The sequence below is a fragment of the Neolamprologus multifasciatus genome, chromosome 23, assembly GCF_963576455.1.
Source record: "Neolamprologus multifasciatus chromosome 23, fNeoMul1.2, whole genome shotgun sequence".
NCBI lineage: Eukaryota > Metazoa > Chordata > Actinopteri > Cichliformes > Cichlidae > Neolamprologus > Neolamprologus multifasciatus.
This window is the reverse complement of record NC_140460.1, coordinates 13,171,361-13,196,838: the sequence shown is the minus strand read 5'-3', so window position 1 is coordinate 13,196,838 and position 25,478 is coordinate 13,171,361. Positions and strand designations below refer to the sequence as shown.

The 25,478-nt window shown below is 44.8% G+C and overlaps 2 protein-coding genes across 2 annotated transcripts in view; both read right to left on the bottom strand.

Moving 5' to 3' along the window:
* The window catches only part of atp10a (ATPase phospholipid transporting 10A), a 56,815-nt gene that overhangs the window by 12,967 nt on the left and 18,370 nt on the right, over nt 1-25,478 (bottom strand). Inside the window, 5 exon segments of the mRNA XM_085150785.1 lie at nt 2,022-2,370; nt 3,990-4,174; nt 4,263-4,389; nt 4,871-4,974; nt 20,774-21,335. Coding sequence (XP_085006911.1) covers nt 2,022-2,370; nt 3,990-4,174; nt 4,263-4,389; nt 4,871-4,974; nt 20,774-21,335 — 1,327 coding nt within the window.
* Nucleotides 8,735-16,044, bottom strand: LOC146491178 (uncharacterized). The gene has a single exon (XM_085150790.1). It carries the CDS (start codon nt 16,020-16,022, stop codon nt 14,955-14,957), a length of 1,068 nt encoding a protein of 355 aa, XP_085006916.1. The 5' UTR covers nt 16,023-16,044; the 3' UTR covers nt 8,735-14,954.

Below are 25,478 nucleotides of genomic sequence, written 5' to 3'. Positions count from 1 at the left end.
CACAAGGCTGGATTTTTTTTGTGAGTGGGATGGAACAACGTGATTAATGTGCCATCACGACTTTTTCAGAAAAGTATAACCAGAGTGCATTTTGGCTGCTGCCATATCAGTTTTTCTGGAGCCAGAAGTGATGGATGATGGACAGCATGAAGAAGTTATTGTGATCAGCAACATCCAAATTCAATTCAATTCAATTTTATTTATATAGCGCCAAATCACAACAAAAGTCGCCTCAAGGCGCTTCATAGATACAGAGAAAAACCCAACAATCATATGACCCCCTATGAGCAAGCACTTTGGCGACAGTGGGAAGGAAAAACTCCCTTTTAACAGGAAGAAACCTCCGGCAGAACCAGGCTCAGGGAGGGGCGGCCATCTGCTGCGACCGGTTGGGGTGAGAGAAGGAAGACAGGATAAAAGACATGCTGTGGAAGAGAGACAGAGATTAATAACAGATATGATTCAATGCAGAGAGGTCTGTTAATACATAGTGAGTGAGAAAGGTGACTGGAAAGGAAAAACTCAATGCATCACGGGAATCCCCCGGCAGCCTACGTCTATTGCAGCATAACTAAGGGAGGATTCAGGGTCACCTGGTCCAGCCCTAACTATATGCTTTAGCAAAAAGGAAAGTTTTAAGCCTAATCTTAAAAGTAGAGATAGTGTCTGTCTCCCAAATCCAAACTGGAAGCTGGTTCCACAGAAGAGGGGCCTGAAAACTGAAGGCTCTCCCTCCCATTCTACTTTCAAATACTCTAGGAACAACAAGTAGGCCTGCAGAGTGGGAGCGAAGTGCTCTAATAGGGTGATATGGTACTACAAGGTCATTAAGATAAGATGGGGCCTGATTATTTAAGACCTTGTATGTGAGGAGCAGGATTTTGAATTCAATCTTCAGGAAATTAAATTCCTGAATTTTTCTCACCAGAACTGGACAGTGTGTTAGTATAATTAGCCCCATTGCAGCAATATTATTGGTCAGATACTTGCATTAAAACCTTAGAATAGCCCGAGGAGGCCATAATTGATTATTATTACAAATAATGTGTGTAAGGCTCCGTACCAGCTCGTGACACGTCTGAATAATAAGACTGAAGTACTGAAAGATATTAAAGCTCAAAAGCTAACATAGCACTGACTGAAAAAAAAAAACCCACCCCGCTGGCAAATAAAACCTGCTCCTCCTGAGCGCAGCTGGACCAAATAAATGGAAAACAGAGAAAAGACCAACGCAGGTCACAGTGACATCCTCGCGTCCCTTCTTTGCTGCTGCAGCTTCATTAGGGGAAAGTGTAGAAATACTAAGAATAACTCAGAGCAGAGGCTGAATGATGAATGGTGCACCTCCATCTCAGGCAAATTTCAAAATCAGCTCACACGGAGATCACAGCAGGAGGAACATACAGGAGTTTCACTGGAGCTGTGTAGCAGCCAGTTTGCTGCACGATGAGGTAAAGATGCAATGAATAAAGTAAATAAAGTGAATGTTCAGGGCTGGCAGGTTCAGGTGTGCACACTGCAATTAAAATATGGCATTCATGCGTTTGTTAGAACAGCTAAAGAGTAAGATGAAGATGGGGAAAGTCACTTGTACACTTGTCTGGAAGAGTCTGTGTGTTCCAAAAATGTCTTTCAACGCTGAGAAAAAAATCCCTCATCCAAGCTCGTTAATATTTGGGAACAACTTGCGAGCAGGTTAGCAGCTGTGCTTGAGAGCTCAGGCACGTTCTGATCTGTCCGGACGCTGCTGGGATCTTACATGCTGGGGATAGCCTGAAGGTTGAAGACTACAGCTCACAGTTGAAGCCGTTCAAAGCTAAGGAATGCTTAAACACAACGTTAGAGCCTAACAGGCCTCGTTTTTATGTCTGCAACTATAAACACATGCAAGCATGAGATAGGACAAATGTTTAGTTTTTACTTCGGGTGAGGTCAGTTGTTTTTAAGTCCAGCAGTGAGCTTGTGACGGGATTAGAAAAATCAGGCACATCTGTGTCTGAATATGCTCACCCGCTCCTTACCTATGGCCAGAGTCATGACCTTCAGCTTGTTCCGCACCAGTTTGACCACCATGCTCTTCTGCAGCGGCGTGGACCGGCAGCACAGCACGGAACGGCAGCTCCGTGCAACGGCCAGAAACTTATCCTCCAAACTCTTATCCAGGGCGTAGGCCAAGGTCCGCCCGTCTATCACCAGGCCCAGCCGGTGCACCAAGAAGGGAGTGGACTGGGAGGACGGAGATGAAGAGGAGTAGATGTCAAAGGGCGAGAAGTTCGTGTTGAAGCTCTTGGTGGTTGGGCCTTGATGGCTGCAGAGGAATTTGGCCTGGATGTAGTGTAAACTCTCCTCCAGCAGCAGTGCGCACGCCTCCTGTTTCACAGAGAAGTTCAGCGTCAGGACGGCATGTTAATTCAGCGGCAACAATCTCCGGAGCTCTAGAGCTTGGATACTTTAAGATCAAATACAAATTTAAATCATGTGTAAGTCTTTACTGTAAACACAGTAAACGTCTGTAGTAGAAACATCATGTAGGATGGGTCAGATCAGACACAAACATGAGCGAGCTCCATCTTTTGGAATGAGGATTTCTTCTGATTTATTCCAGAGGGACAAGAACGCGACACTAAAGATCAACCTGTGCTCGGTCTAGAAAACAACAACACACAGCTGTGAGTCTGACAACAAAGCTCTACAACAGCAGCATGCTATCGCTGTGCTAACGCTTTACACACAATCTATGATGCCAACGCAAAACTAGCTGTTTGTCATCCCACCAGCAGAGCCGAAGGTTGATTTGACACATGTCGTACATTTCCACCCGACTCGTCACCACAGGAGAATCGCAGCCAGCACATTTTTTCTGTGCTGTATTCTGTGGGCCGTTTTTCACCCATTCTGCTGTCAGTTTGTGCTAAAACTTAGGCAACTAATATAAAGATCTCCTGCCTGTCGTCGGGTCGGTCGGGTTTAGAGCAGATATTTTAATGCATTCAGCAAGTTTTAGTTTGCTTTATGAGCCAACTTTATTCTACAACAGTACACTCAGCTTGTTGCCTATTGAGCTCTTTTTTCCCCCCTGTAATTATACTTTATTTATGCTGTTTTGTTAAATCTTATGTTCAGTGTTTGGATGCTGCAAGATACAATTTGCAATTTTTGGGATAAATGAATTAAATCTGATAATAAATCTAATTATTTGCTGGCAATTTCACAGGCGATGTTCTTGAGCAATGCAAAATGAATGCAGTAAGTTGTGCAATCAGTTATTCTCTTCAGGCAGCCGATCACTTTTGTAGAAAAACATTTAGACTGTGAATAAGAATCCAAATGGCTTGAGACTCCGTCCTCTGAAACGTTGTTAGGCAAAGACGACCGGGGTCGGTCTTTACCGGCATTTCAGTGACTCATCACTGCAGGAGCTTGAGATGCTCACATGACAGAGGAGTTTCTCTCTCACCCCAAACCGGTCGCGGCACATGGTTGCTCGGTTCTGCTGGAGGTTTTCTTCCTGTAAAAAGGAGTTTTTCCTTCCCACTGTCGCCAAAGTGATTGGTCATAGGGGGTCATATGATTGTTGGGTCTACCTTACAATATAAAGCACCTTGAGGCGACTGTTGTTGTGATTTGGCGACTGTTGTTGATTGCAGCCACTTTTTCAGTTTTCACCTTTCTAATCTTGGGCGGCACGCTGATTGTTTAGACCACCACTGTTCACACAGCAATGACCAATGTGTCCACCAGCTGCTACTACACAGGAATCTGCTGCTGTTTGATTAGCTCAAGACTATAGGGTACACTTTGCAGTCGGTGGCTGCAGAGTTTATTTGTGACCAAGGAAGACCTTTTAGGAAAGCTGGCATTGGTCACATGTGCCAAAACAAATGGTACTAAGGGAGAAATGAGCAAGAATCCAATTACAGCGTGCAGGTGTGAAAGCGCTCCACATTTAGGAAACCAGAGTTTATTAAAACCCAGGTGCTGCTGCTCACCTGAGAGTCAGCGTTCAGTGTCAGGAGCTCCTCCTCGGGGTCCAGCAGCTTGCACGCGTACGCGATGTTCACAGCAGTTTCCTGTTTGTCCCCCGTCAGCACCCATATCTGTAGGCCCGCCTTCCGCAGGGAAGCTATAGTTTCAGGCACGCCGTCCTGCAGCCGATCCTCAATGCCCGTCGCTCCTGAAGGAGAAGGCAAGTCTGTGACAAACTCTCCAACGTTAGAGTAATTGCATTCATAATAACAGTTTCAGCTGTAACTGAGAGCTACCCAGAAGATGGAGGTTCGTCTCCAGCCGCAGGGCCGACTCAAAGAGCAGCTCCTCCCTTCCCTGAATGGCCGTCTCAGCCGCCAAGTGCCGCTGCAGCCAGCAGGCGTACTCCTCTTTGCTCAGAATCTGACACACAAACACAAACGTTTACACACACAAACGTTTACACACACAAACGTTTACACACACAAACGTTTACACACACACACACACACACACACACACACACACACACTCATGTGTCAGCTTGCTGGGATAAAACTGAACTCCTCATTCGCCTTTATGGCAGAAAAGGATCCTCCATAACAGAATGTGAGACCTTGACAAGGTGTTTTATCGCTTTGCTTTGGTGATGGCGCTGCACAGGCAGGAATATAATGAGCCCAGCTTGTGAGAGCATAAATTAACAGCCTGGGAAAGTGGCACAGATTGCAGCTGAGTCACGAAGAATGTCACTTGTGGAAGGGCTGGTCCATGTGATCATCCTAGCCGGGCTGCAAACACATCCTGTCAAGAAGCCACTGAGACACACCACCTCCGTCCCCCTTTTAAAGCAGTTTAATGACAGAGGGCAGTTGTTCAGGTTTGCAGATCCGTGCTTGCATACCTTTTTTGCTATGCACAGCGTGCGAAGTCCATCTGCAGCGTACAGATTCAGGTAGTGCTGGGTCCTGCAGACAATCTTTTTCTGACGTTTCCCTTTGGAGTTTCCTTAAAAAACAGCAAAGACAGAAGTAAACGGAGATGGGATTTTCTCGCTTTGGGGGAATTTGCATGAGTGGTTCAGCATTAGTTCCAAATTACAAAAGACTTCATCCAAGAAGCCATCTGTCCTCACACCTAAATTAACCATGCATGCTACACCTCAACGTAAAGCCATCATATTGCTCACTAAGCGGCATCTGGGTTACGGCGTTCGCAAATATAATTAATCTATTTCAATTTTCTGCCCAAATGATTTAAAAACGACTGAACATTCGAAGTTATCTAAGATGTTTCAAAGCGTCTTGCTGGAGCGCCTCTCTGGCAACACCTCGGCCATCTTTCTGGCAGGGGAGCGGCGCACAAACAGATTGGCCTTATGGGTCTCCTGACACAGATGCACCAGCCAACACTCTGATTGCCAGCCATGAAATCTCACTAATAACACAACAGCTTGGCAGGCACAGCCTCACATGCACCGCCACGCAAAATTATTTTTACTGAAAGGAACAAATTAGCACAAAACTGGCAGCGATCGAACAGTTCCAGCTCGAAAAGTCAGGAAATAATCGAAACGAAGTGCTTTTATTCACCGCTAAAAGCGAGTTGTGTTATGAAGACGTTACAATTACACCAACAGTCTATTTTCTCTTTGGCTGTGGAGGGAAAAAACTAAACCAAAAACACAGCGTGAGTTCTGCCTTTCTGATGAACAGCTGCTGGGAGCAGACAGGCTCGCAGACACAGGTGGAAATTCACATCATGTTTCGGTTTCCAGTCAGAAAACCGAGGTGCATTTTTTCCCCTGTCTTTTATATACAGTTTGTGTCACAGACTGTATATAAAAGATAGACAGAGCTGTTTTTGAAGAGTAAAGCCAAAGCTGAAGTGCCTTAAATAGCACCATATATGGTTGCAACAAGAAGCCCGGCTGTGTCAAGCCTGACAACATGATTTTAATGCTCACCTCGTCTCCGACCACTGTAAACACAAACAGGCTGTTTTCTGTCAGATACCAACGCCATAGATCGATACTGTAAAATATATACTTTAACAAAACTATTAGATCTCTATGAAACAAATACTTTCAGAATCTAAAAGGTAGTGCAAATATATATATGCATTTCAATCTGTCTGATGTAGTCTGATCAAAGTTACTAACGCAAAATTATTTGTGACTTTGGAAACAAACAACTGTTAAATTAACAATTTCTATTACACTGTTACAGATGGGCAGGAAGCACAGTGTTTGCAGCCTCGCTCCCAATTTAATGTCATCATTTTATTATTAGCCACAGTTGCTAGCTGCTACCTTAGTGACCCCTAAACAGACGGCTAGTGTGGCTATCGGATAAAAGTACTTTTGTGCCCTCATATCTACAGCGGATGGATCCACATGTTTGAACTAGCAAGAGATTTTATGCCTGATGGCCTTCCTGATGCTCCCGCTCCATTTATCTAAGCTTAGGAATCTCTGAAGCTGGGCTTGTGGCAATCAGGCAGGTTAGCATTTATGATAACTGTGCAATACCCCAGTATTACTGAAACAGGAGCTTTACTGACTTCCTGAAATTCCACAAGTTAGCTCAGTGTTGTGAACATTAGCTGTCAGTTGTTAGTGAGGGGAGGAGCTTTGTGTCAAGGAGGACTCCAACTCTTTGCTTAGATACTCCTGCAAACCAATATCTAATGCGACTGTGATTGATTGACCACTTTTAAACAAAACTTTTATTCTTCGGGACTTCTTCAGTTCCCGTGATCTGGATTTTCTGTGTGTGACTGAGACGTGGCTGAGTGTTGGTGAGTCCAGTGCTCTATCTGAACTTTTACCTGTGGATTGTTGCTATTTTAACTCGCCACGGACGTCAGGCAGAGGTGGAGGCACAGTGACTGTTTACAAAAAGGATTTTAAATGTAAGCAGTGTTTTCTACAGCCTTCGTTCTCCAGCTTTGAACTTACCTCGTTTGAGGTGAGTCGTACAAACCCGATTTTCTGCGCTGTCATCTATCGCCCCCCGAAATACAATAAGAACTTCATAAACGACTTTTCTGATTTTTTAGCTGGGATTATGCCCAACTATGATAGTGTTCTTATTGTTGGAGATTTTAATATACATGTATGTTGTCCCGATAAGCCACTGGTAAAGGACTTTTTAAGCCTTATTGACTCTTTTAGCCTGCTACAGTCCGTGCCTGGCCCTACACATGAGCACGGACACACACTGGACCTTGTTCTGTCATATGGTCTGCCTGTCACTAACTTGGAGATTTGTGACTGTGCACTCTCAGATCATATGCCTGTGTTATTCAACGTTGGTTTGACATATACCGCAGTTAAATCTGGCGCTGCTACTCGGTGCTGTCGGGTTATTAACCCCGCCACTGCCGCGCAGTTTTCTGCTGCTTTTAATCAGCTCGGCGGCCCTTCTGACTTTGTTTCCTCTGATACAGAAGAGCTAAATTCCTGGTTTTATTCTTGTTGTCAAAAAAATCATGGACTCTGTGGCTCCTTTAAAAACCAGGCAGCCTAAGGCTAAACCTGAGCCTTGGTTTAATGAGAGCAGTCGTGCTGTTAAGAGGGAATGTCGTCGAGCAGAACGGAGATGGAAAAAGGATAAACTGCATGTATCATTTCAAATTCTCAAAGACTGCTGGCATCACTACCAGAACACTGTTAAAGAGGCAAAAAGGGAATATTTTGCAAATATTATTTCTTCCAACTGTCATAACCCACGTGTGTTATTTAGGACCATTGACACTGTTCTTAATACTCCATTGAATGTCTGTTTGGAAGTTTCTCCTGAGATTTGCAATGATTTTCTGAACTTTTTTATTGAAAAGGTTGTCACCACCAGGGCTCTTATCACAGCTCCTGAATCTGACCCCTCTGTCTTTGTCCCTTGCGCTGCTGTTTTCACTCAGTTTGAGCTTGTGACGCTCTCCACTTTAGAGGATGTGGTTCGCCATATTAAGCCCACAGGTTCCCACGGGATCCTGTCCCTCCACAATTCTTTAAAGAAATTTTTCCTAGTATACGACAGTATGTCCTTGAAATTATTAACAGTCAGTCTGTCTTCTGGTATGGTTCCTGCAAATTTCAAACATGCAGTAGTGCAGCCACTGCTTAAGAAACTGGCCTTGATCACATAGTTTTAGCGAACTATAGTCCTATTTCCAAGCTGCCTTAGTCTCCAAGGTTTTAGAGAAAATTGTTTTTAGTCAACTGAAAGATTTTATAGATGATAATGGCATCTTTGAGGTTTTTCAATCAGGTTTTAAAACCCTTCACAGCACAGAATCTGCATTATTAAGGGTTTTTAATGACATCCTTCTGGCATGTGATTCTGGTAACCATGTTGTTCTTGTCTTGCTTGACCTAACTGCTGCCTTTGACACCGTAGACCACAATATTCTAATTTCTCGATTACATGATGTAGTGGGTATTGGTAGCACTGCACTTAATTGGTTTAGGTCTTATTTGTCAAATAGAACTTTCTCGGTCAGCCTTCTCGGTTACGAATCGTCTTCTGCTCCTCTGTCATGCGGCGTCCCACAGGGCTCAATTTTAGGGCCACTGCTCTTTTCACTGTATCTATTGCCTCTGGGTTCTATCCTTAGAAGGCATGGGATCTCATTTCATTGTTATGCCGATGACTGCCAAATTTATTTGCCACTAAAACACAAGGATGGCATCTCCATAAAACCTCTCTTGACATGTCTAGATGAAATTAAAGCTTGGTTGGCTCTAAACTTTTTAAATTTTAATGAAAAGAAAACAGAAGTGTTGGTGTTTGGACCCAGTGGTCCCTGTGAGTCCTCCTCTGTTGTTTTAGGATCCCTGGAAGTCTATTTTAAACCTGTTGTTACTGACCTTGGTTTTAAGTTGGACAGTGATTTTAAATTGGACAACCAAATCAGAGCAGTGGTGAAGTCCAGTTTTTATCATTTAAGGCGACTGGCAAGAGTAAAATCTTTTCTTTCGAGGCAGCATCTTGAAACAGTGATCCATGCTTTTATTTCTTCCCGCCTGGACTACTGTAAGTCACTTTATGTGGGGGTCAGTCAGTCATTGCTCTCACGTCTGCAGCTGGTTCAAAATGCGGCTGCACGACTCCTAACAGGAACTCGAAAAAGAGAGCATATAACCCCCGTGCTAGCCTCTCTGCACTGGCTGCCTGTGTCTTTTAGAGTTAATTTTAAACTTCTTATGTTTGTTTTTAAATGCCTTCACAGTCTTACCCGCCTTACCTCTCTGAGCTTCTTCATCCCCACATACCCTGTCGGTCTCTCAGGTCAGCTGACCAGCTGCTCCTGGAGGTACCGAGATCCAGGAGGGAGCTCAGAGGGGACAGGGCCTTCTCTATTGTGGCTCCAAAATTATGGAATAATTTGCCCATGCACGTTAGAGAGGCCCCTTCACTGTCCACTTTTAAATCACGTCTTAAAACCCACTTTTATTCCTTGGCTTTTAACCTCAGCGAGACTTAGTTTCTCTTTTAATTGAAGTAGTTATTTAATGATTTCACTCTTATTTTATTTGGTTTTTACTTATATCTTATGTAATTTTATTTTACAGTTCCAATGTACAGCACTTTGTGTCAGCTGTGGTTGTTTTTAAAGTGCTTTATAAATAAAGTTGATGATGATGATGATGATGATGATGATGACGACGACGACGACGACGATGATGATTAGTTTTGATTAGTTCTATATATATTATAAAGAAATCGATGTTTCTGGGCTACCACATGAGTATAGACCAGTGAGGTGACAGGTGATCATCTAAATGTCTGCAAGTTAGTTGACTGAACATCCGTTATCGTCCGCTTTTCTGAAGTTGGGCCACGTTGGCAGAAGACTAAGCTGCTTTTCTTGATGTCCATCTCCTCAGCAACAGTTTCCAGTTCCTCCTGGAAGACACTGAGACATTCCCAGAGATATAATCTACCCAATGGGATACGGATCTACCTCAGTGTCTCCTCCAGTTGGGAGTACCTGAAAAAAGGGAGGCTTCTGAGCAGCATCCTTACATGAACCCACAATCACCTCAACGGACTCATTTTGACCGTACTCCAAGCTCTTTATCTCTACGACTGCCACCCAAAAAAACGAAACACAACCTTGCACGACTACAGCCGAAGGCTGGAACGTACACCAACTATTAAAATGACAGTGACTCTGCCTCGTTTTCACCACGAGAGTCCAATATACCTGCTTTACTGCAGACACCACACATGTGTTTATTTTGACTTTACCGTTTCCTTGATTTCAGCTGTTTTCAGATCTAAATCTGGGATCTACTGACAGGGATTGACACACCCTTTTTTATTGCTGAAATTAATTATTTATTGTGTGAATAAATAATAAATGTAGTTTCACAGTGCAACTACTAAACAGGAGTCTGCAGGCACACTTTCATCTCCAAATGTCTACAGTCTGTCACCTCCACGTGTCCTGTTATTAGAATGACACTGAACAACTCCCTCATCCCCTGAATGGAGCTATTATGGACATTCTGGGTTATGAGAAGGCCCGGTGCCTGCTGCGCTCTAATTGGCTGCTTTTGTCCAATGGGGAACCAAAGTGTGCACGCAAACAACGTGCAAACCCTGGTAATTAAAGCTGCTCAACTGGGACACTAGGCGGTATGATCTGTTTTTGTGAGCAACTGAATTTTAAGTAAGCGGAAAAACTTGTGCACCCAGCACTGTGTGCAGGACTCAGCACGGGATGCACGATGGAAAATCAATACAATTAATCATACTGTAACTCAGAATTCTCCAAAGGATAAGATTACATGTCAGCAAGAAAACATGCCAAAACGAGGTTTGGGGGGTGGGCTCATCTTCATTTGTCTGCTGCAGTTAACAAGTCCTCATTCGGCGTAGGAGGATCATTTCAGCGGGAGAGCCATTTTTACGAAGCCGTGTTGAGATGCCTTTAATGAACAGGAGGGAGCCACTAAGCAGGCACGTGAAAGAAATTTATTACTCGCACAACATGACAGCATGCTCTTACTGAAGGGGATCCAAGACAGTTTGCTGCACCAGCTGATTCGGTCCATGAAAACGAAAGCACTTCAGAGCACTTTTACACTTCTGAGCAAATGATGCGGTGAAGGAATGTGCCGTAATAGGAAAGCTTGTATAAAGTGTGGTAAACACTGTTGCAGGATACACACGCAGTCCACGATATGCCAACATCTACTGACACAGTTACGACTCGATTTATTCACTTACTACTCGTGCTTCCCACACATAGTAAATTCAGTGTATTTAGAGGCTCATTATAACATTTTTAGTTTGTTTTTCATCTTTGGTGAGAAGTCGATGCCATCTGTGTACAGATGCGGAAATTCTGTGTTAACCAGCTAATGTCAAGGACTATTATGACTCTAAAATATTAGCGAATTATAATAAGTGGAATGAAATGATTGCATTTGTGTGTGTTTTTCTCTTCCTTTCACATCATCTGTCAGAGAGTTTGCACTAAAGAAAAGGCACCAAAGATGAATCCTAGCATCCAGCCACCAGTCTGCCAATCAAAGTGGCCACACCCAGTGACTACCTCACTCCAGTATAAAGATGAATGTATCTGTCTGTTTTTATAAAAGAGGGGACACATTTTTTTTGTAGCAGAATAAAAACATGTTTATTTCTACTGTAAAGTTGGACGTTTTTAAAATGTGGGTCCTTTCTGAAGCCTCTGGTGGATGTTGGAGGAACTGCAGGTTTTAATGCTTTAGTAAATCTCAGGGCCCAGTTGCTGAAATATAATCTGGCAGGATTAAAATCCTGAAATCTGGTTGTGCAAAAAGTAAATGGAATTACAGAATCGTAAAAGATCTGCTAACATTATCCAGTTTTTTATCTGGATTCAAACATTTGAATGGGAAGAGGATTTCTTTGAAATCAAAATATCACGATTACAGAGATGCCAGCACAGATCGGATTCAGACTGGATTATGGTAAAGAAAGTTATCAAACAAGGAAAAACCGGAACTGATAAACAGAGTTTAAAGAAAGACAAACGTCAAATAGTTTGAAAACTCTGTATGTAAATGCGATAACTGGAGATAACTAGGGCTGTGCGATATGATCAAAATCTCATATCCCGATATAAGAATTCTATCGTCCCGATAACGATATAAATCACAAAAATTTAACATTGTCTGTAAATTCTGTGAATCTCGAGCAGCTTGACTTGCCTGAAGTGTTTCCAGCTGCGCGTCGTGTAGCTGGAGTCGAGTGTTTTAACCGATGCATGAAACTATACATTTTTAGACATAAGTTGTAACGGCCGCCGTTTTCTTTGTGAGTATTTATTACACGGCGTGCTGCGGGGAAAAGCCTGTTCTAACGTTTGAGTCTAAGGTTTATTTTTTAGCACCTGACGGCTCTTTTATGCTTCTCATCCATAAATACTCTGCATACTCTTTCATGTGATTCCGTTTATTTTGAAAAGTCTCAACACGATCCTGAGCTTTATTGTGAAAGGTTTATGTGGAACATAAACAAGCGGACACGCGATGGTGTGACCGTCGTTGTTGCTAACCACAACGCATAAAAACAGCCGCTTGTCCGTCCATAGTGTGGTTATATTAAATATAAGAGAAAGAGAGAACTTTAAGAAATTAATATCGCCACTACAGTGACCATCAAAACAATAAAAAAATATTGCCATAAACAGTTTATTTTGTGACAAACGATAGCGTAAAATGAAACGATAGACTTTTATATCGTCATCCGATATATATCGTTATATCAAACATCCCTAGAGATAACGATAAAATATTTTCCCAACAAATAACTAATATCCAAGAAACTACGGTGAATTTTAAAAAAAGGTTAAATTATTTGAGTCAGTAAACAGTTTCCAGTTCTTTATAGATTTCTCTAAGATGTGGAATAAAGATGTTAACCTGTTAACTCTTTGACACTGTCATGGGAATTTTCTAAACTATTCTAAGGCAATAATATCATTAAAAAAAGGTGACGTAATCCCAGGCTGCAGACCTCCACACTGCGTGTTGTGTCACGCGTTCCTGTGGGTTGAAACAGTCTTTGCTAAGCACCCCTGGACAGATGTCTGGTACAGGTCTGTGTAGGTCTTTGTGTGACTGGAATAGTAAGACCCTGCTACACCTTTGCCTTTAGGACATAAAAGAAGCTGTAGAATATGGAACAAGGAAAAAAAGGGAAAAAAAAAAAACACAGGGAAGTTTTCTTTTTTAAGACCCTAGCCAAGGCAGGCTCTGAGTTCAGCAGCTCTAAAAATAAAAGTCCTTATATAACATGTGACCTTATCCTTTCACCTGAGTAGAAAGCATGAGGGTTTGGGGAAGTATCAGTGAAACCTCGAGTGTTTATAAAGACCAAGACCACAGACCTCCACAGACTGTATATAATGAACCACTCAAACCTGAAATAGACGATCAGACACAAAGCACCAATTCATGAAGTCTGTCATCTCAATGCGTTTCATATTGTAGCATAAAGACTCTACAACAATTACAGACAGTATACAGTGTTCACTTGTTCTGTCACGTTACAGCCTTATTCCAAAAGGGATTCAAAGTTACTATATAAGAAAAAACAAAATAACACTGTCGTCCCGTTTCCACATGTGCCTGTCCACACTGGACAAAATGTGAAGCAGGTAAAGTGTGGATACTTTAAGCACTGTAGTCACATGACATACATGCACTTTCAACATATACATAAACACAACAAAAGCAAACAGTCCAGTAATTCGTGGTGTTAATTTCTTCTAGATCACAGCAGAGTCTTGCCTTATAGTAGTCTCTTGACTACACACAGCTACTTCTAGAGTCAACCTGCAGTTAGGGCTGTGCGATATGACCAAAATCTCATATTCCGATATAAGAATTCTATCGTCCGATAACGATATAAATCACAAAAATGTAACATTTTCTGTAAATTCTGTGAATCTCGACTTGCGGGAAGTGTTTCCAGCTGCGCGTCATGTAGCTGGAGTCGAGTGTTTTAACCGATGCATGAAACGATACATTTTTAGACATAAGTTGTAACGGCCGCCGTTTTCTTTGTGAGTATTTATTACACGGCGTGCTGCGGGGAAAAGCCTGTTCTAACGTTTGAGTCTAAGGTTTATTTTTTAGCACCTGGCGGCTCTTTTTTACTTCTCATCCGTAAATAATCTGCTCTTTCACGTGATTCAGTTTATTTTGAAAAGTCTCAACAGGATCTTGAGCTTTATTGTGAAAGGTTTATGTGGAACATAAACAAGCGGACACGCGATGGTGTGACCGTCGTTGTTGCTAACCACAACGCATAAAAACAGCCGCTTTTCCTTCAGTAGTGTGGTTATATTAAATATAAGAGAAAGAGAGAACTTTAAGAAATTAATATTGCCACTACAGTGACCATCAAAACGATGAAAAAATATTGCTGTAAAGAGTTTATTTTGCGACACCACGAAACAAACGATAGCGTAAAATGAAACATAGACGATTTTATATTGTCATCAGATATATATCGTTATATCGAACAGCCTTACCTGCAGTCAATCAAGCTACAGCCTGACTTCACTTTTAATGACAGAAACTTAAGGTTATGTATATAACCCCGGTTCTCTGAGTTGCATGAGTGAGTGTCTCACTATGGGAACGCCTCCTGCGTGACCTCATCAGAAGCTCAAATACCATTACGCCAGCCCTTACAGGCTGGCTAGGTGACGCCCATGTCAGGAGGGGCCAGTGCCTCCCTATATAATAGGCTGACATAGCGTCAGATGTCATTCAAAACAAGCCCACTTCTTCCTCGCTTCCATAGCAAGGAGGGCGGTCTGGTGAGACACTCACTCACTCATGCTGCTCAGAGAACCGGGGTTATATACATAACCTTAAGTTCTCTTTCATAGCATTCGTTTCGTGTCTCACTATGGGAGAAATACTGACTCCCGGATTGCCAGACATGCCTGTTAAGAAGACAACTGTCCCCAACAGCACTTCACAGGGGAGAGGCCCCCACCCGGGAAGAACCTGCACTGAGGACTGAATGTGCTAGGTTAGGCGCTGTCACATCTAACCTGTAAAACCTAGCAAATGTATGAGGTGAGGTCCAGCATGCAGCTGCACACACCTCCTGAATAGAAACTCCCCTAAAGAGAGCCCATGAGGTTGCCAGACCTCTAGTGGAATGCGCACGTAAGCCAGCAGGGGGCTGAAGGCCTCTGCTAGTATAGGCCAGGGCAATTGCTCCTACTATCCAATGGGAGAGGCGCTGTTTAGACGCAGGCTTTCCCATATGTGGTTTAGCCCAGGACACGAACAGCTGGTCACTTTGTCTGACACTCTGGGTTCGGTCCATGTAAATGCGCAGAGCACGGACTGGACACAAGGTATGCAGCCACTGTTGCTCCTCTGAGGAGAGAGGCGGTGGGCAAAAGGCCGGCAGTTCTATAGGGGAACATGTGCCGACAACCTTCGGGACAAAGGCAGGGTTGAGCCGCATACTGACCCTCGTATTATCCGTGGAGAACTGAATGCATGACTGATGCACTGAGAGAGCGTGGATCTCTCCCACACGTTTAGCAGAAGTTAAAGCAATTAATAGAGCCGTCTTCAAGGACAGAAATTTTAACTCAACCTGTTCCAGGGGTTCAAATGGGCAACAGGCGAGCGCAGCCAATACTGTGGGAAGGTCCCACGATGGAGCCAACGGCCTAGACGTAGGCAATTTATGCCGTGCACCCTTCATGAAACGGCATATTAAGGGATGCTGGCCAACAGTCTTTCCCTCAAAACCAATATGGCAGGCTGAAATTGCTGCCAAATACACCTTGATGGTGGAGAAGGCTTTACCCTTATCAATCAGGGCCTGAAGAAATGACAGAATCACAGCCACAGAGCACTGAAAAGGGATGGCCTGTGATTCTAAGCACCAGCTTTCAAACACACGCCACTTGTGCTCATATAGCGTCCTAGTAGACGATGCTCTAGAACACTGAATAGTGTCGATAACAGTATGAGGGAGCCCCACCGTGTTCAGGTTAAACCAGTCACGGGCCAAGCCCATAGAGCTAGCCTCTCTGGGTGGAATATTTCCCCCTGTGCCTGAGACAGGAGGTCTCTGCGTAGTGGTAACGGCCAAGGTGGGCCGCACAGCTGCTGAAAAATCTCCGCCAGCCAGTGCTTCCCTGGCCAGTGCAGGGCTATCAGAATCATATAGTGACTTCTCTCCCTCACTCTGGCCAGAGTTGGAGAGATGAGGGTCACTGGGGGAAAAGTATAGAGGAGGGTTCTCGGCCACTCGTGAGCTAGAGCATCCACCCCGAGTGGAGCTCTCTGATCATGCAGCGAGTAAAACAGGGAGGCATTCTCCCTGGATGCATAAACGTCCACGGTCGCCTGACCGAATCGCAGCCAGATCTGCTTCACCACCTCTGGGTGAAGCTTCCAGTCCCCATACAGTGGGTTGCCCCTGGAGAGAAGATCTGCTCCAAAATTCAAGATCCCCGGCACGTGAACAGCTCTCAGTGACAGCAGGTGGACACTGCTCCAGACTATCAGTCTGTGTGCCAGTGTGTGTAGCTTGGGGGACCCCAGACCCCCCTGTCTGTTGATGTAGGCCACAACGGTGGAATTGTCCGACCTCACTAAAACATGATGACCCCTCAGCCAAGGGAGAAAGTGTTTTAGCGTCAGATGAACCGCCAGCAGTTCCAGACAGTTTATGCGGGTGGAGCGCATGTGAGGGCCCCATTCCCCATTCACTGTTCTGCCCTCGTGGGTGGCCCCCCAAGCCCGAAAGAGAGGCATCTGTGGAAATCACCTTCCTGGCTGAAACTGCCCCCATGGCAACACCCTGAAACAAGAAACCTGGCCTCTTCCACTCATGGAGAGCGAGTGAACAGTCTGCAGAGACTCTCACGCGACGGTGGCCGTCTCGGTGAGGGTCCAGTCCCTGCGAGTCCACCCAGCGCTCTTTTCCATGAGCGGGGCCACTGCCCGCTGTGCATTTCCTCAGGAGGGACAACTCTTATAGCTCCTTTGTCTCTCAAGGTGGAAATTTCCTCCAGGAGAAAACTGGCTGACTCGCCCAGAGCACGAGAGTAAACGATTTCTTTGAAATGTGGTGGAGCGACACTGAATTGCAGCCTGTAGCCCTATTCCAATGTCCTCAGCACCCATGCACTGAGTGCAGGTGGCCCAGCTCTTCATGTGGAGAGACAGAGGGCTCACTGGCCACTCCACCGAAGATGGCGTTTTGGCGCCCCCATGTGGACGCAGCGCAAACGCCATTTCGGCGTCCCGTCACCTCTGTCACAGGCGAGCGAGGTGACAAGCTCATCTGCATCATCACAGCCGTGGAAACGCGAGTCTCCACGGGCTGCGTTATGGCAGACGTTGCTCTGTTTTTCAACATTTTTTTTTTTTTTTTCTTTTCATGTGTTTTGCAACACTTGACAGCGCCCTCGGCAAAATGCCTGGATGCGCGTGTCGGGGCTTTTTAAATACAGAATGCACGAAATAAGTGCCAGTGAAACAATACTGTGAACTTAGGTTCTCTTTCCCTCTGGCGGGTCCGGTGACAGGAACGCCGGCCCGAGTTAAGCACTCTGTGTGGAACATGTCCCGTTGAACTTGCTCTGGAACGGAGCTGGGAGGCGGCAGGGCGGCCCATGAAGGGGGAAACTGGGTTTGCTCCCGCCTAGAGGAGAAGCTGTCAGGCCGGCCGCTTCTTCCTCCTCACGGTCGCGGCAGTGGGGGGAGGAGGAGGGACCGCTTGAGGTCTGGCCTGGGGAGACTGCTTCCGAGTCCATGGATTCTTAGGGGTCCCGGCCGCCTCGGGGGCTGCCTGCGTTACTCAGGAGGGACAACTCTTATAGCTCCTTTGTCTCTCAAGGTGGAAATTTCCTCCAGGAGAAAACTGGCTGACTCGCCCAGAGCACGAGAGTAAACGGGCTTAGGCACCTTGGGAATCCTGAAAGCGGGGACCGGGTGAGACGCTGCCTCCGCGAATGACTGGCGCGGTGCTGCTGGGGTGGCGTGCTGGGCCCTCCTCGGCAGGCAGAGTTTCAGAGCCTCATCGTCTCTCTTTTTCTCCTCACATCTCTTCTGCATGGATGTAACAGCCACACCGAAGAGACCTTGAGGGACGACAGGGGTGTCGAGGAGTTCCTCTTTTTCCTTGGCAGTCAGGTTGGTGAGCCCGAGCCAGCGTGCTCGCTCCTGAAGAACCATGAGGCCCATGGCTCTCCCAGTAGCCTGTATGGCTACCTTGTGGAGGCGGAGGACGTGGTCAGTTATAACACAGATTTCTTCCCACACTGTGGTATCTGGTTTAGTTGTCATGTCCTCTTCTCTCTCAGCTTGGTAAGCCATTAGCATAGAGGAGGCGTTGTGGGCTCTTACTGACAGAGCCGCTGCCTTGTAGCACTTATCTGTAAGGCTAGACTGGAAGCGGTCTGCTTTGGAGGAGAGAGACGGGGCCGATGAGGACAGAGACGTCTTCGGGTGAAGGTGGCTCGCTACCAACGGCTCCACTTGTGGCATCTGGCGGAGGCCGATAGACTCCATCCCCTCACAATCCAGCAGGGAGCTCCCCACGATGGGGTGTTTCTCGCTGTAAGGTTTTGCTTTCCACGTCACCGCTATCTCATCGAGTAGCTCAGGGAAAACAGGCAACACATGCTTCCCCGTCTTTTTCGCCTTCGGCAATTTCTTACCGTCAAAACGAGACGCTGAGCCTAGCGGCTGCGCGCTTGCACATGTCCTGCATGTCGAGATCCAGGGGAGACGGCGGTGTCGGTTTTTCAACCTCGCCGGTAGCCGAGGGCTTTGCAGCCCAGCTGATGCTAGCCAAGGAGGTGGAATCTTCCTCCTCGCCGTCGTCAGACAGCAGGAGCCGACTCATCTCCGTCCTCGTTAGCATCTCCTCCCCAGGTGACTCCAGCATTGGGGACAAACACACGATCTCCGTGTGCCTCCAGTGACGGGAAAGCAGTCGCGATGGGCTGAGGGTCTGCCTCTGCCCAGCTCGGCCCTGGCGTTGCGGCCAAATCATCGGGCATCTCAGTTTCTCCTTGCGCCGCAGCAGCCTCACACAGCAAAGGGTCGCCACCCGATAGGTTAGCCTGGCGAGCTAGCCTGCGGCGGAGTAGTTTGCGTGGGAAAGCCGCGCAGTGGATACAGTCTTGTGCGGGTGTCAAGGCAGCCTGAGCGTGAGATAAACCCAGGCATGCCGCACACACGGGGTGTGTATCCCAGGCAGACATCTTCTTGCCGCAAGGACAGAGTTTTGCAACTTCGTTGGCCGTCGTAGCCATGGTTAGCTAGAGGGTTGCGCACGTTAGCGAGACTGACACTGAGTGCGGAGAATATTGCTATTCCTCGCTAACGTGGGGTGAAAAGTGTTGCTACTTTTCTACAGATATTGCTACCTAATGTGTAAAACCGCTAGCGTCAAAGGGTATTGCTACCTGATGGTGAAGCTAGGGGTACCTTTATTAGCAAAGTGTTGCTACTTCGCTTTCGGAAAGTATTGCTACTTCCCTGGGTGAAAGTATTGCTACTTGGCACCCGCACTAGCTACAGAACAGTATTGCTACTGCTTGTATGCTAGTGGACAACTGAAAAGCTGGGAACAAAGCGCCCGGCGACCGAGTTGTTCACTCGAATCTGTGGACAGTTTAGCTTTATCACCCAATAGCACAGTTGTCTACAGGCTTCTGTGAGAAGCGAGAAGAGGTTTTTGAATGACATCTGACGCTATGTCAGCCTATTATATAGGGAGGCACTGGCCCCTCCTGACATGGGCGTCACCTAGCCAGCCTATAAGGGCTGGCGTAATGGTATTTGAGCTTCTGATGAGGTCACGCAGGAGGCGTTCCCATAGTGAGACACGAAATGAATGCTATGAAAGAGAACTGATTTGCATAACGAAGCAGAAAAGTATAAAGAAATGTCAAAAGCCAGCTTTAGAGCAGAAGTGTCACAAACTAGGCCTGGGGCCAGAATCAGCCCAGCAAAGACTCCAACCCGGCCGCAGGACAGGTGTGAAAAATGTGAAGGAGGGCAAATGTTTAAGACTTTGACAACTTTTCTACTGATGAAGACCTCCCCCATGCTCATTTATACTACACTGAAGTAAAAGGGAAGCAATGAAATGACAGAAAATGTCCTGTTTTTCCACCAACTATGATAGAAATTTATATTTTTTTGTTTTAATATATTTATCTAACAGTTAAAAACTCAGTCTGGGCTACTGGAGCTTTTTCCTGTAATTTTACACATTTATGTCTTACAATTTAAAGCCCAAATAGTCATCCTGACAGATTTCTTTCAGTTGCTACAGCAGAACGTCTTTCTTATGTAGAAAAACTGTTAAATGTTTAGCAAAATGTCAAACTGCGACTGGCACTTTCACCAGTCCGGTCGACTTACGATCAATGACATAAAATGAGTTTCACATCCCTGATTTAGAGGAAATGCCTGCTTTTTGAAAGTCATCTATTAATCAGTTCCCTCAGTCAATAATTCTTTTGGGAGAAATTTGTTATGTTTGCAGTTTCAGTGGACCACAGAATCAGCTGCAAAGATTAAATCCTGTGTTATGAGGCTGATCTCCATGTCTGATATCTCATGCTATAATGAAACTGTAATTTCACTAAACAATGCTTCATCTTTCACATAGCGGAACAAACCACATCATGATCACAAGCCAAAGCAGTGCCGTTGCTCATTATCACCATTAACATTTAAAAAAAAAAAAATCTCACTGGTCACAACGGTCTGCAGAGATTTCCCAAACAAGTGTTTTCCTACCTGTGTCGGGGGGTTTGATGAGATCCATGATGACAGAGTCTGCTCCTTTAGTGTAGACGGTGATCTGATCAGTCAGAGGGTGTCGAACCACCACAGACATGCGTTTCCTGGTGGAGTCGAAGCCAAGCGTGTGCAGCAGCTCGAAGCTCAGCTTCCCCAGGTGAGGCAGCTCCACGATCACCTGGTCGGGGAGGCGTCCGACCAGGGAGCACTTGTAGGCCCGGGCAGCGTAGACCAGAGCGGCCTCGTCTGGCGACTCTGCCTCGTAGCGCAGCTCTCCTTCCTCGAGGCTCCAGGAGGTTTTTCCATCGTAGGACGGCGGGATGGGGCTAAAAGCCTGCTCCAAACCTCCCGAGGGCTGCTCCTCGTGCAGCTTGGTGAGCGTGCTCTCTGCCGAGGGCGAGGACAGCAGGCTGGAGCAGCCCTTATTGGAGGATCGGTTGGTGATGAGACTGGAGGAGCTGCTGCTGTTGGAGCCGGAGGTCAGTCGGCTGGGGGTGAAGCGTTTGATGAAGTCCTCGATGGTCTTCACTGGAGACTTTAGCTCGAACCTCATCCTGACCTGCAGGAGCAGAAAGTGTAGGCATAAAATAATGTTTTTATAATCCAAGAGAGAACAGACGCTGATTCCATCTTCATTTTTTTCTCCAGGTGCTCTTAAATCTAACACAGACCACTGAAAGTGATAAAAGACATGAGACAACCCAGCAGGCTCATTTTAGGGCAATTAGAGTCTGACGCAGAGAATGTGACACAACAGTGTTTCTCTCACTTAAACAGACATTGGGACAAATTCTTCCAGAAAAAGAACCAACACAGTAAAAAACAGCAATAAAAGCTAAGTGCTCTTTCTATTGATTGTTAAATAGTTGTGTCAAAAAAATCATTTATGCTCATCAGCCAGTACAAAATACCTAAAAAGGTCAAATATAAAAATAGATTTTGTGCATAAGTGGATTTAAGAAAAAGGCCAGCAAGTTAAAACGACTTACGCAGCACTGCGTAAATAATCCAAATCGGGCTCTGAGGCGAGATTCTGTCACTGGGTGGGAATCGGTGTAGATCACAGACTGTAAATAAAAGATGGATGTAGCCACTGTCACATCAACCACTGTTGTTGGAGTGAACAGCTAAAGGCTTCAACCCATTTGTGCTGCAAAGTCAGAGATGTTTATGTGGCAATCCAGAGGGACTGACTCATTTCTGGAGCCTCCGATGGACGTTGGAGGAACTGCAGCTTTCGGCTTTATGCCTATCAGAGTTCAACTCGGGGAGACTGGTACTTGGTTAAAAGAGATCCTGAGGTCAAAATACTTGACATTTAAGTAAATAACGATGAATTTAGCCACTAGCCTCTGGCTCTATGACAACTGCAGCATATGGCATTACTAAGAAAGATGCTCAAATGGATGAAATGGATAAGAAGTTGACTTACGAGTGAATTCAGGTGCTGCTTTTGGGGGAATATTTCTTAAGGTTAAGAAGCTCATACGATGGATGTTCTACATCGTTTTAGTCCTTAGAAATGTTTGAAAAGCTCTGGTACTACAGAGGACTTTATCTCTGATGAAAAAGCTTCTCCTGGCCATAATCCTTCGGCCAATCATTCATCCCAAGGTGCCGCAGTACAACAGAAGAAAAAGCGACTCACTTTAAGGTCTCCTGGCAGCGGGAACCACAGTTCTCACATATATACAAGAATAAATCATTCAGTGGCCCAGCTACGCACAAGGGCATCATAATAAAAATGTGAACAATTGCTCTGGAACACGGGACAACAAAACAACCGATAAAAACCGAAAGAAAAGTCAGCGCTTCTGTGCAGACGTGCATCTTATCAGATGACCTCCAAAGAGAAAAATACAGACATACATAAACGGTGTGCCACCGTGTACAGTTTCATCGAGCAGATTTGTGCTCTGACTGTCGGGATCCATTGTGAGCCAGTGCACGCTGCGTGAGGCGAGGAGAGGATATCGCCTCCTGACAGGACGACCACACCCAGGCCCAGAGAGAAGCAGAAACAAAACGCGGATACGCTAACAGAAAAAGTAGTGAAAGCTACGTGCAAGCGCACACTTTCAGCGTCAGATCTGGAACGTTTTTGTAAACTCGTAACATGCAGCTTTCGCTCAAAAGGTGGAAACTACTCCCACACGGATCAAAAAAAACATAAACACAAAACACAAAGCTCGTTTGTTAGCGTGCTGGAAGGACTTCAGTTGCATTTTTCTCCACTGATACAGACACAGCTTTAAGATATGAATCTTCTTTGGATCACAAAGGATTTGTGAAAAACCTGAAGTTCACCTCATGAGTGTGAGCTGTATGAGAACGAGGTCACCTGCAACCACAGGTGGGAAGTAACAAAGTACAAATACTTTACTGAACCTAGGCAGAATTCTGACAACCTTTTACCTTTACTTTACTCCTCGCTTAAATACATATCTGTGCTTTCTACTTCTTACATTTTCAAAACAGGGTCGTTAGCTCAACAAAGTAGGAGTATTTTTTAAGCACAGGATCTGTACTTATTTCACTGTAAAGAAATCAAAAATAAATCTACTTCTACAGACAGCAACACACAGCAGACCCATGTTTTAAACCACTAATGATTGTGCAACCCCATAATGGGCTCTGAGATCCAGAATGCTGTTATACTCTGTCTATTATTGTTTTTCAATAAAATGTTTTCCACCAATACTTATATATAATACGTTATAATACCTCCAGTCTGTACATTTAATAGTTATATAGATTACAAGGAACCATCAAAGAAAGTAAAGTGTCTCCATGGGAACTAATGATTTGGAGCATTATATGATTATGACCTCAAGCTACATGTCCACTAACCATCAGTGCAACTGTGAACCAAAGCAGTTATGTATGAATTCTTAATGATACTTTGTAGGGCTGTGCGATATGACCAAAATCTCATATCCCGATATAAGAATTCTATCGTCCCGATAACGATATAAATCACAAAAATGTAACATTTTCTGTAAATTCTGTGAATCTCGGGCAGCTCGTCTTGCGGGAAGTGTTTCCAGCTGCGCGTCATGTAGCTGGAGTCGAGTGTTTTAACCGATGCATGAAACGATACATTTTTAGACATAAGTTGTAACGGCCGCCATTTTCTTTGTGAGTACTTATTACACGGCGTACTGCAGGGAAAAGCATGTTCTAACGTTTGAGTCTATGGTTTATTTTTTAGCACCTGGCGGCTCTTTTTTACTTCTCATCCGTAAATAATCTGCTCTTTCACGTGGTTCAGTTTATTTTGAAAAGTCTCAACAGGATCTTGAGCTTTATTGTGAAAGGTTTATGTGGAACATAAACAAGCGGACACGCGATGCTGTTACCGTCGTTGTTGCTAACCACAACGCATAAAAACAGGCGCTTGTCCATCTGTAGTGTGGTTATAAGAAATATAAGAGAAAGAGAGAACTTTAAGAAATTAACATAGGCGCTACAGTGACCATCAAAACGGTGAAAAAATATTGCCGTAAAGAGTTTATTTTGCGACACCACAAAACAAACGATAGCGTAAAATCAAACGATAGACGTTTTTATATCGTCATCCGATATATATCGTTATATCGAACAGCCCTAATACTTTTTAAATCACAATCCCAGATATGGAAAAACGCTGATCTGCTGCCACTGCACATTACCCTCCTTACATCACTGACAGAGGAGACTTCACGTCACTTTGCAGAGACGAGTCTGTGGTGTGATGGTTAGCTGTGCACATGTCGTGCTGGTGTAAACAGCAGGCGTGTAAAACTCGGCTGAACAACAGCCTAGTAATGTGCATGTGGTGACACATGAAACTGTCATGCGCTCTGGTGTTTATTCTAATAAGTCATAGGGAGCTGCTTAAGCAATGAACCGAATCATGGATTTGGACTCTTATAATATCCTGCCATTTTGAACATATACAATCTAATGCTTCATTTTTAATTCATGCCTATAAAACCTTTCCTGTTGCCCCTCCCAGGAACCTGACTTATTTCGATGAAGATGGAATAATGGCAACTATCCCACCGGGTGATATGAGCCCTGAACATTTACCCACAATGCACTTTAGTTTTTCCCCAGTGAATTCTCAGAAAAAAATAAGCATGCAGGGTACCAATGCTCTTCTATGTCACAGACGTTAAATCGGTGCAGTTTTCTCACACTATGATAGATCCTGAGATACTGAAGCTCAGAGGTGCTTAAGAGAAAAAAAAATGTTCTTAACAGAAAATATATTTAGGCTTTAGACTTTTCTATCTCATCTATCTCCTGTACTTATGAAATCTGAAGCGACCCCTTTGCACACCAAGGGCCTGTAACTCTTCTGTCGTCTTTTTTAGGCTTCATATTCTAAAAAATCCAAAAAATTAATTATATAAATAAATTCCCAGAGCCGACACTTGCCCCAATAAAAGCTAAGATGCTTTCTGATGACTGCAGCAAGTCAGGCACTGACACGCTGTCAACACTTTATTATGAGCTTAGTGTCTTTACCAGCTGCACACATGCACCTATTAGAGGAATTAAAGGGGAGGCTTGCTTCACCTGCAAGTCTCTCTCTCTTACACACAGACACACACACACACACACTTACAGCAATGAAAGTCAAAACAGAAGAAAGCAGGAAGTGTGGAATGAAGTTGAGGTAACATCATTGTGCGGCCCAGTCCACAAACAATCCCTC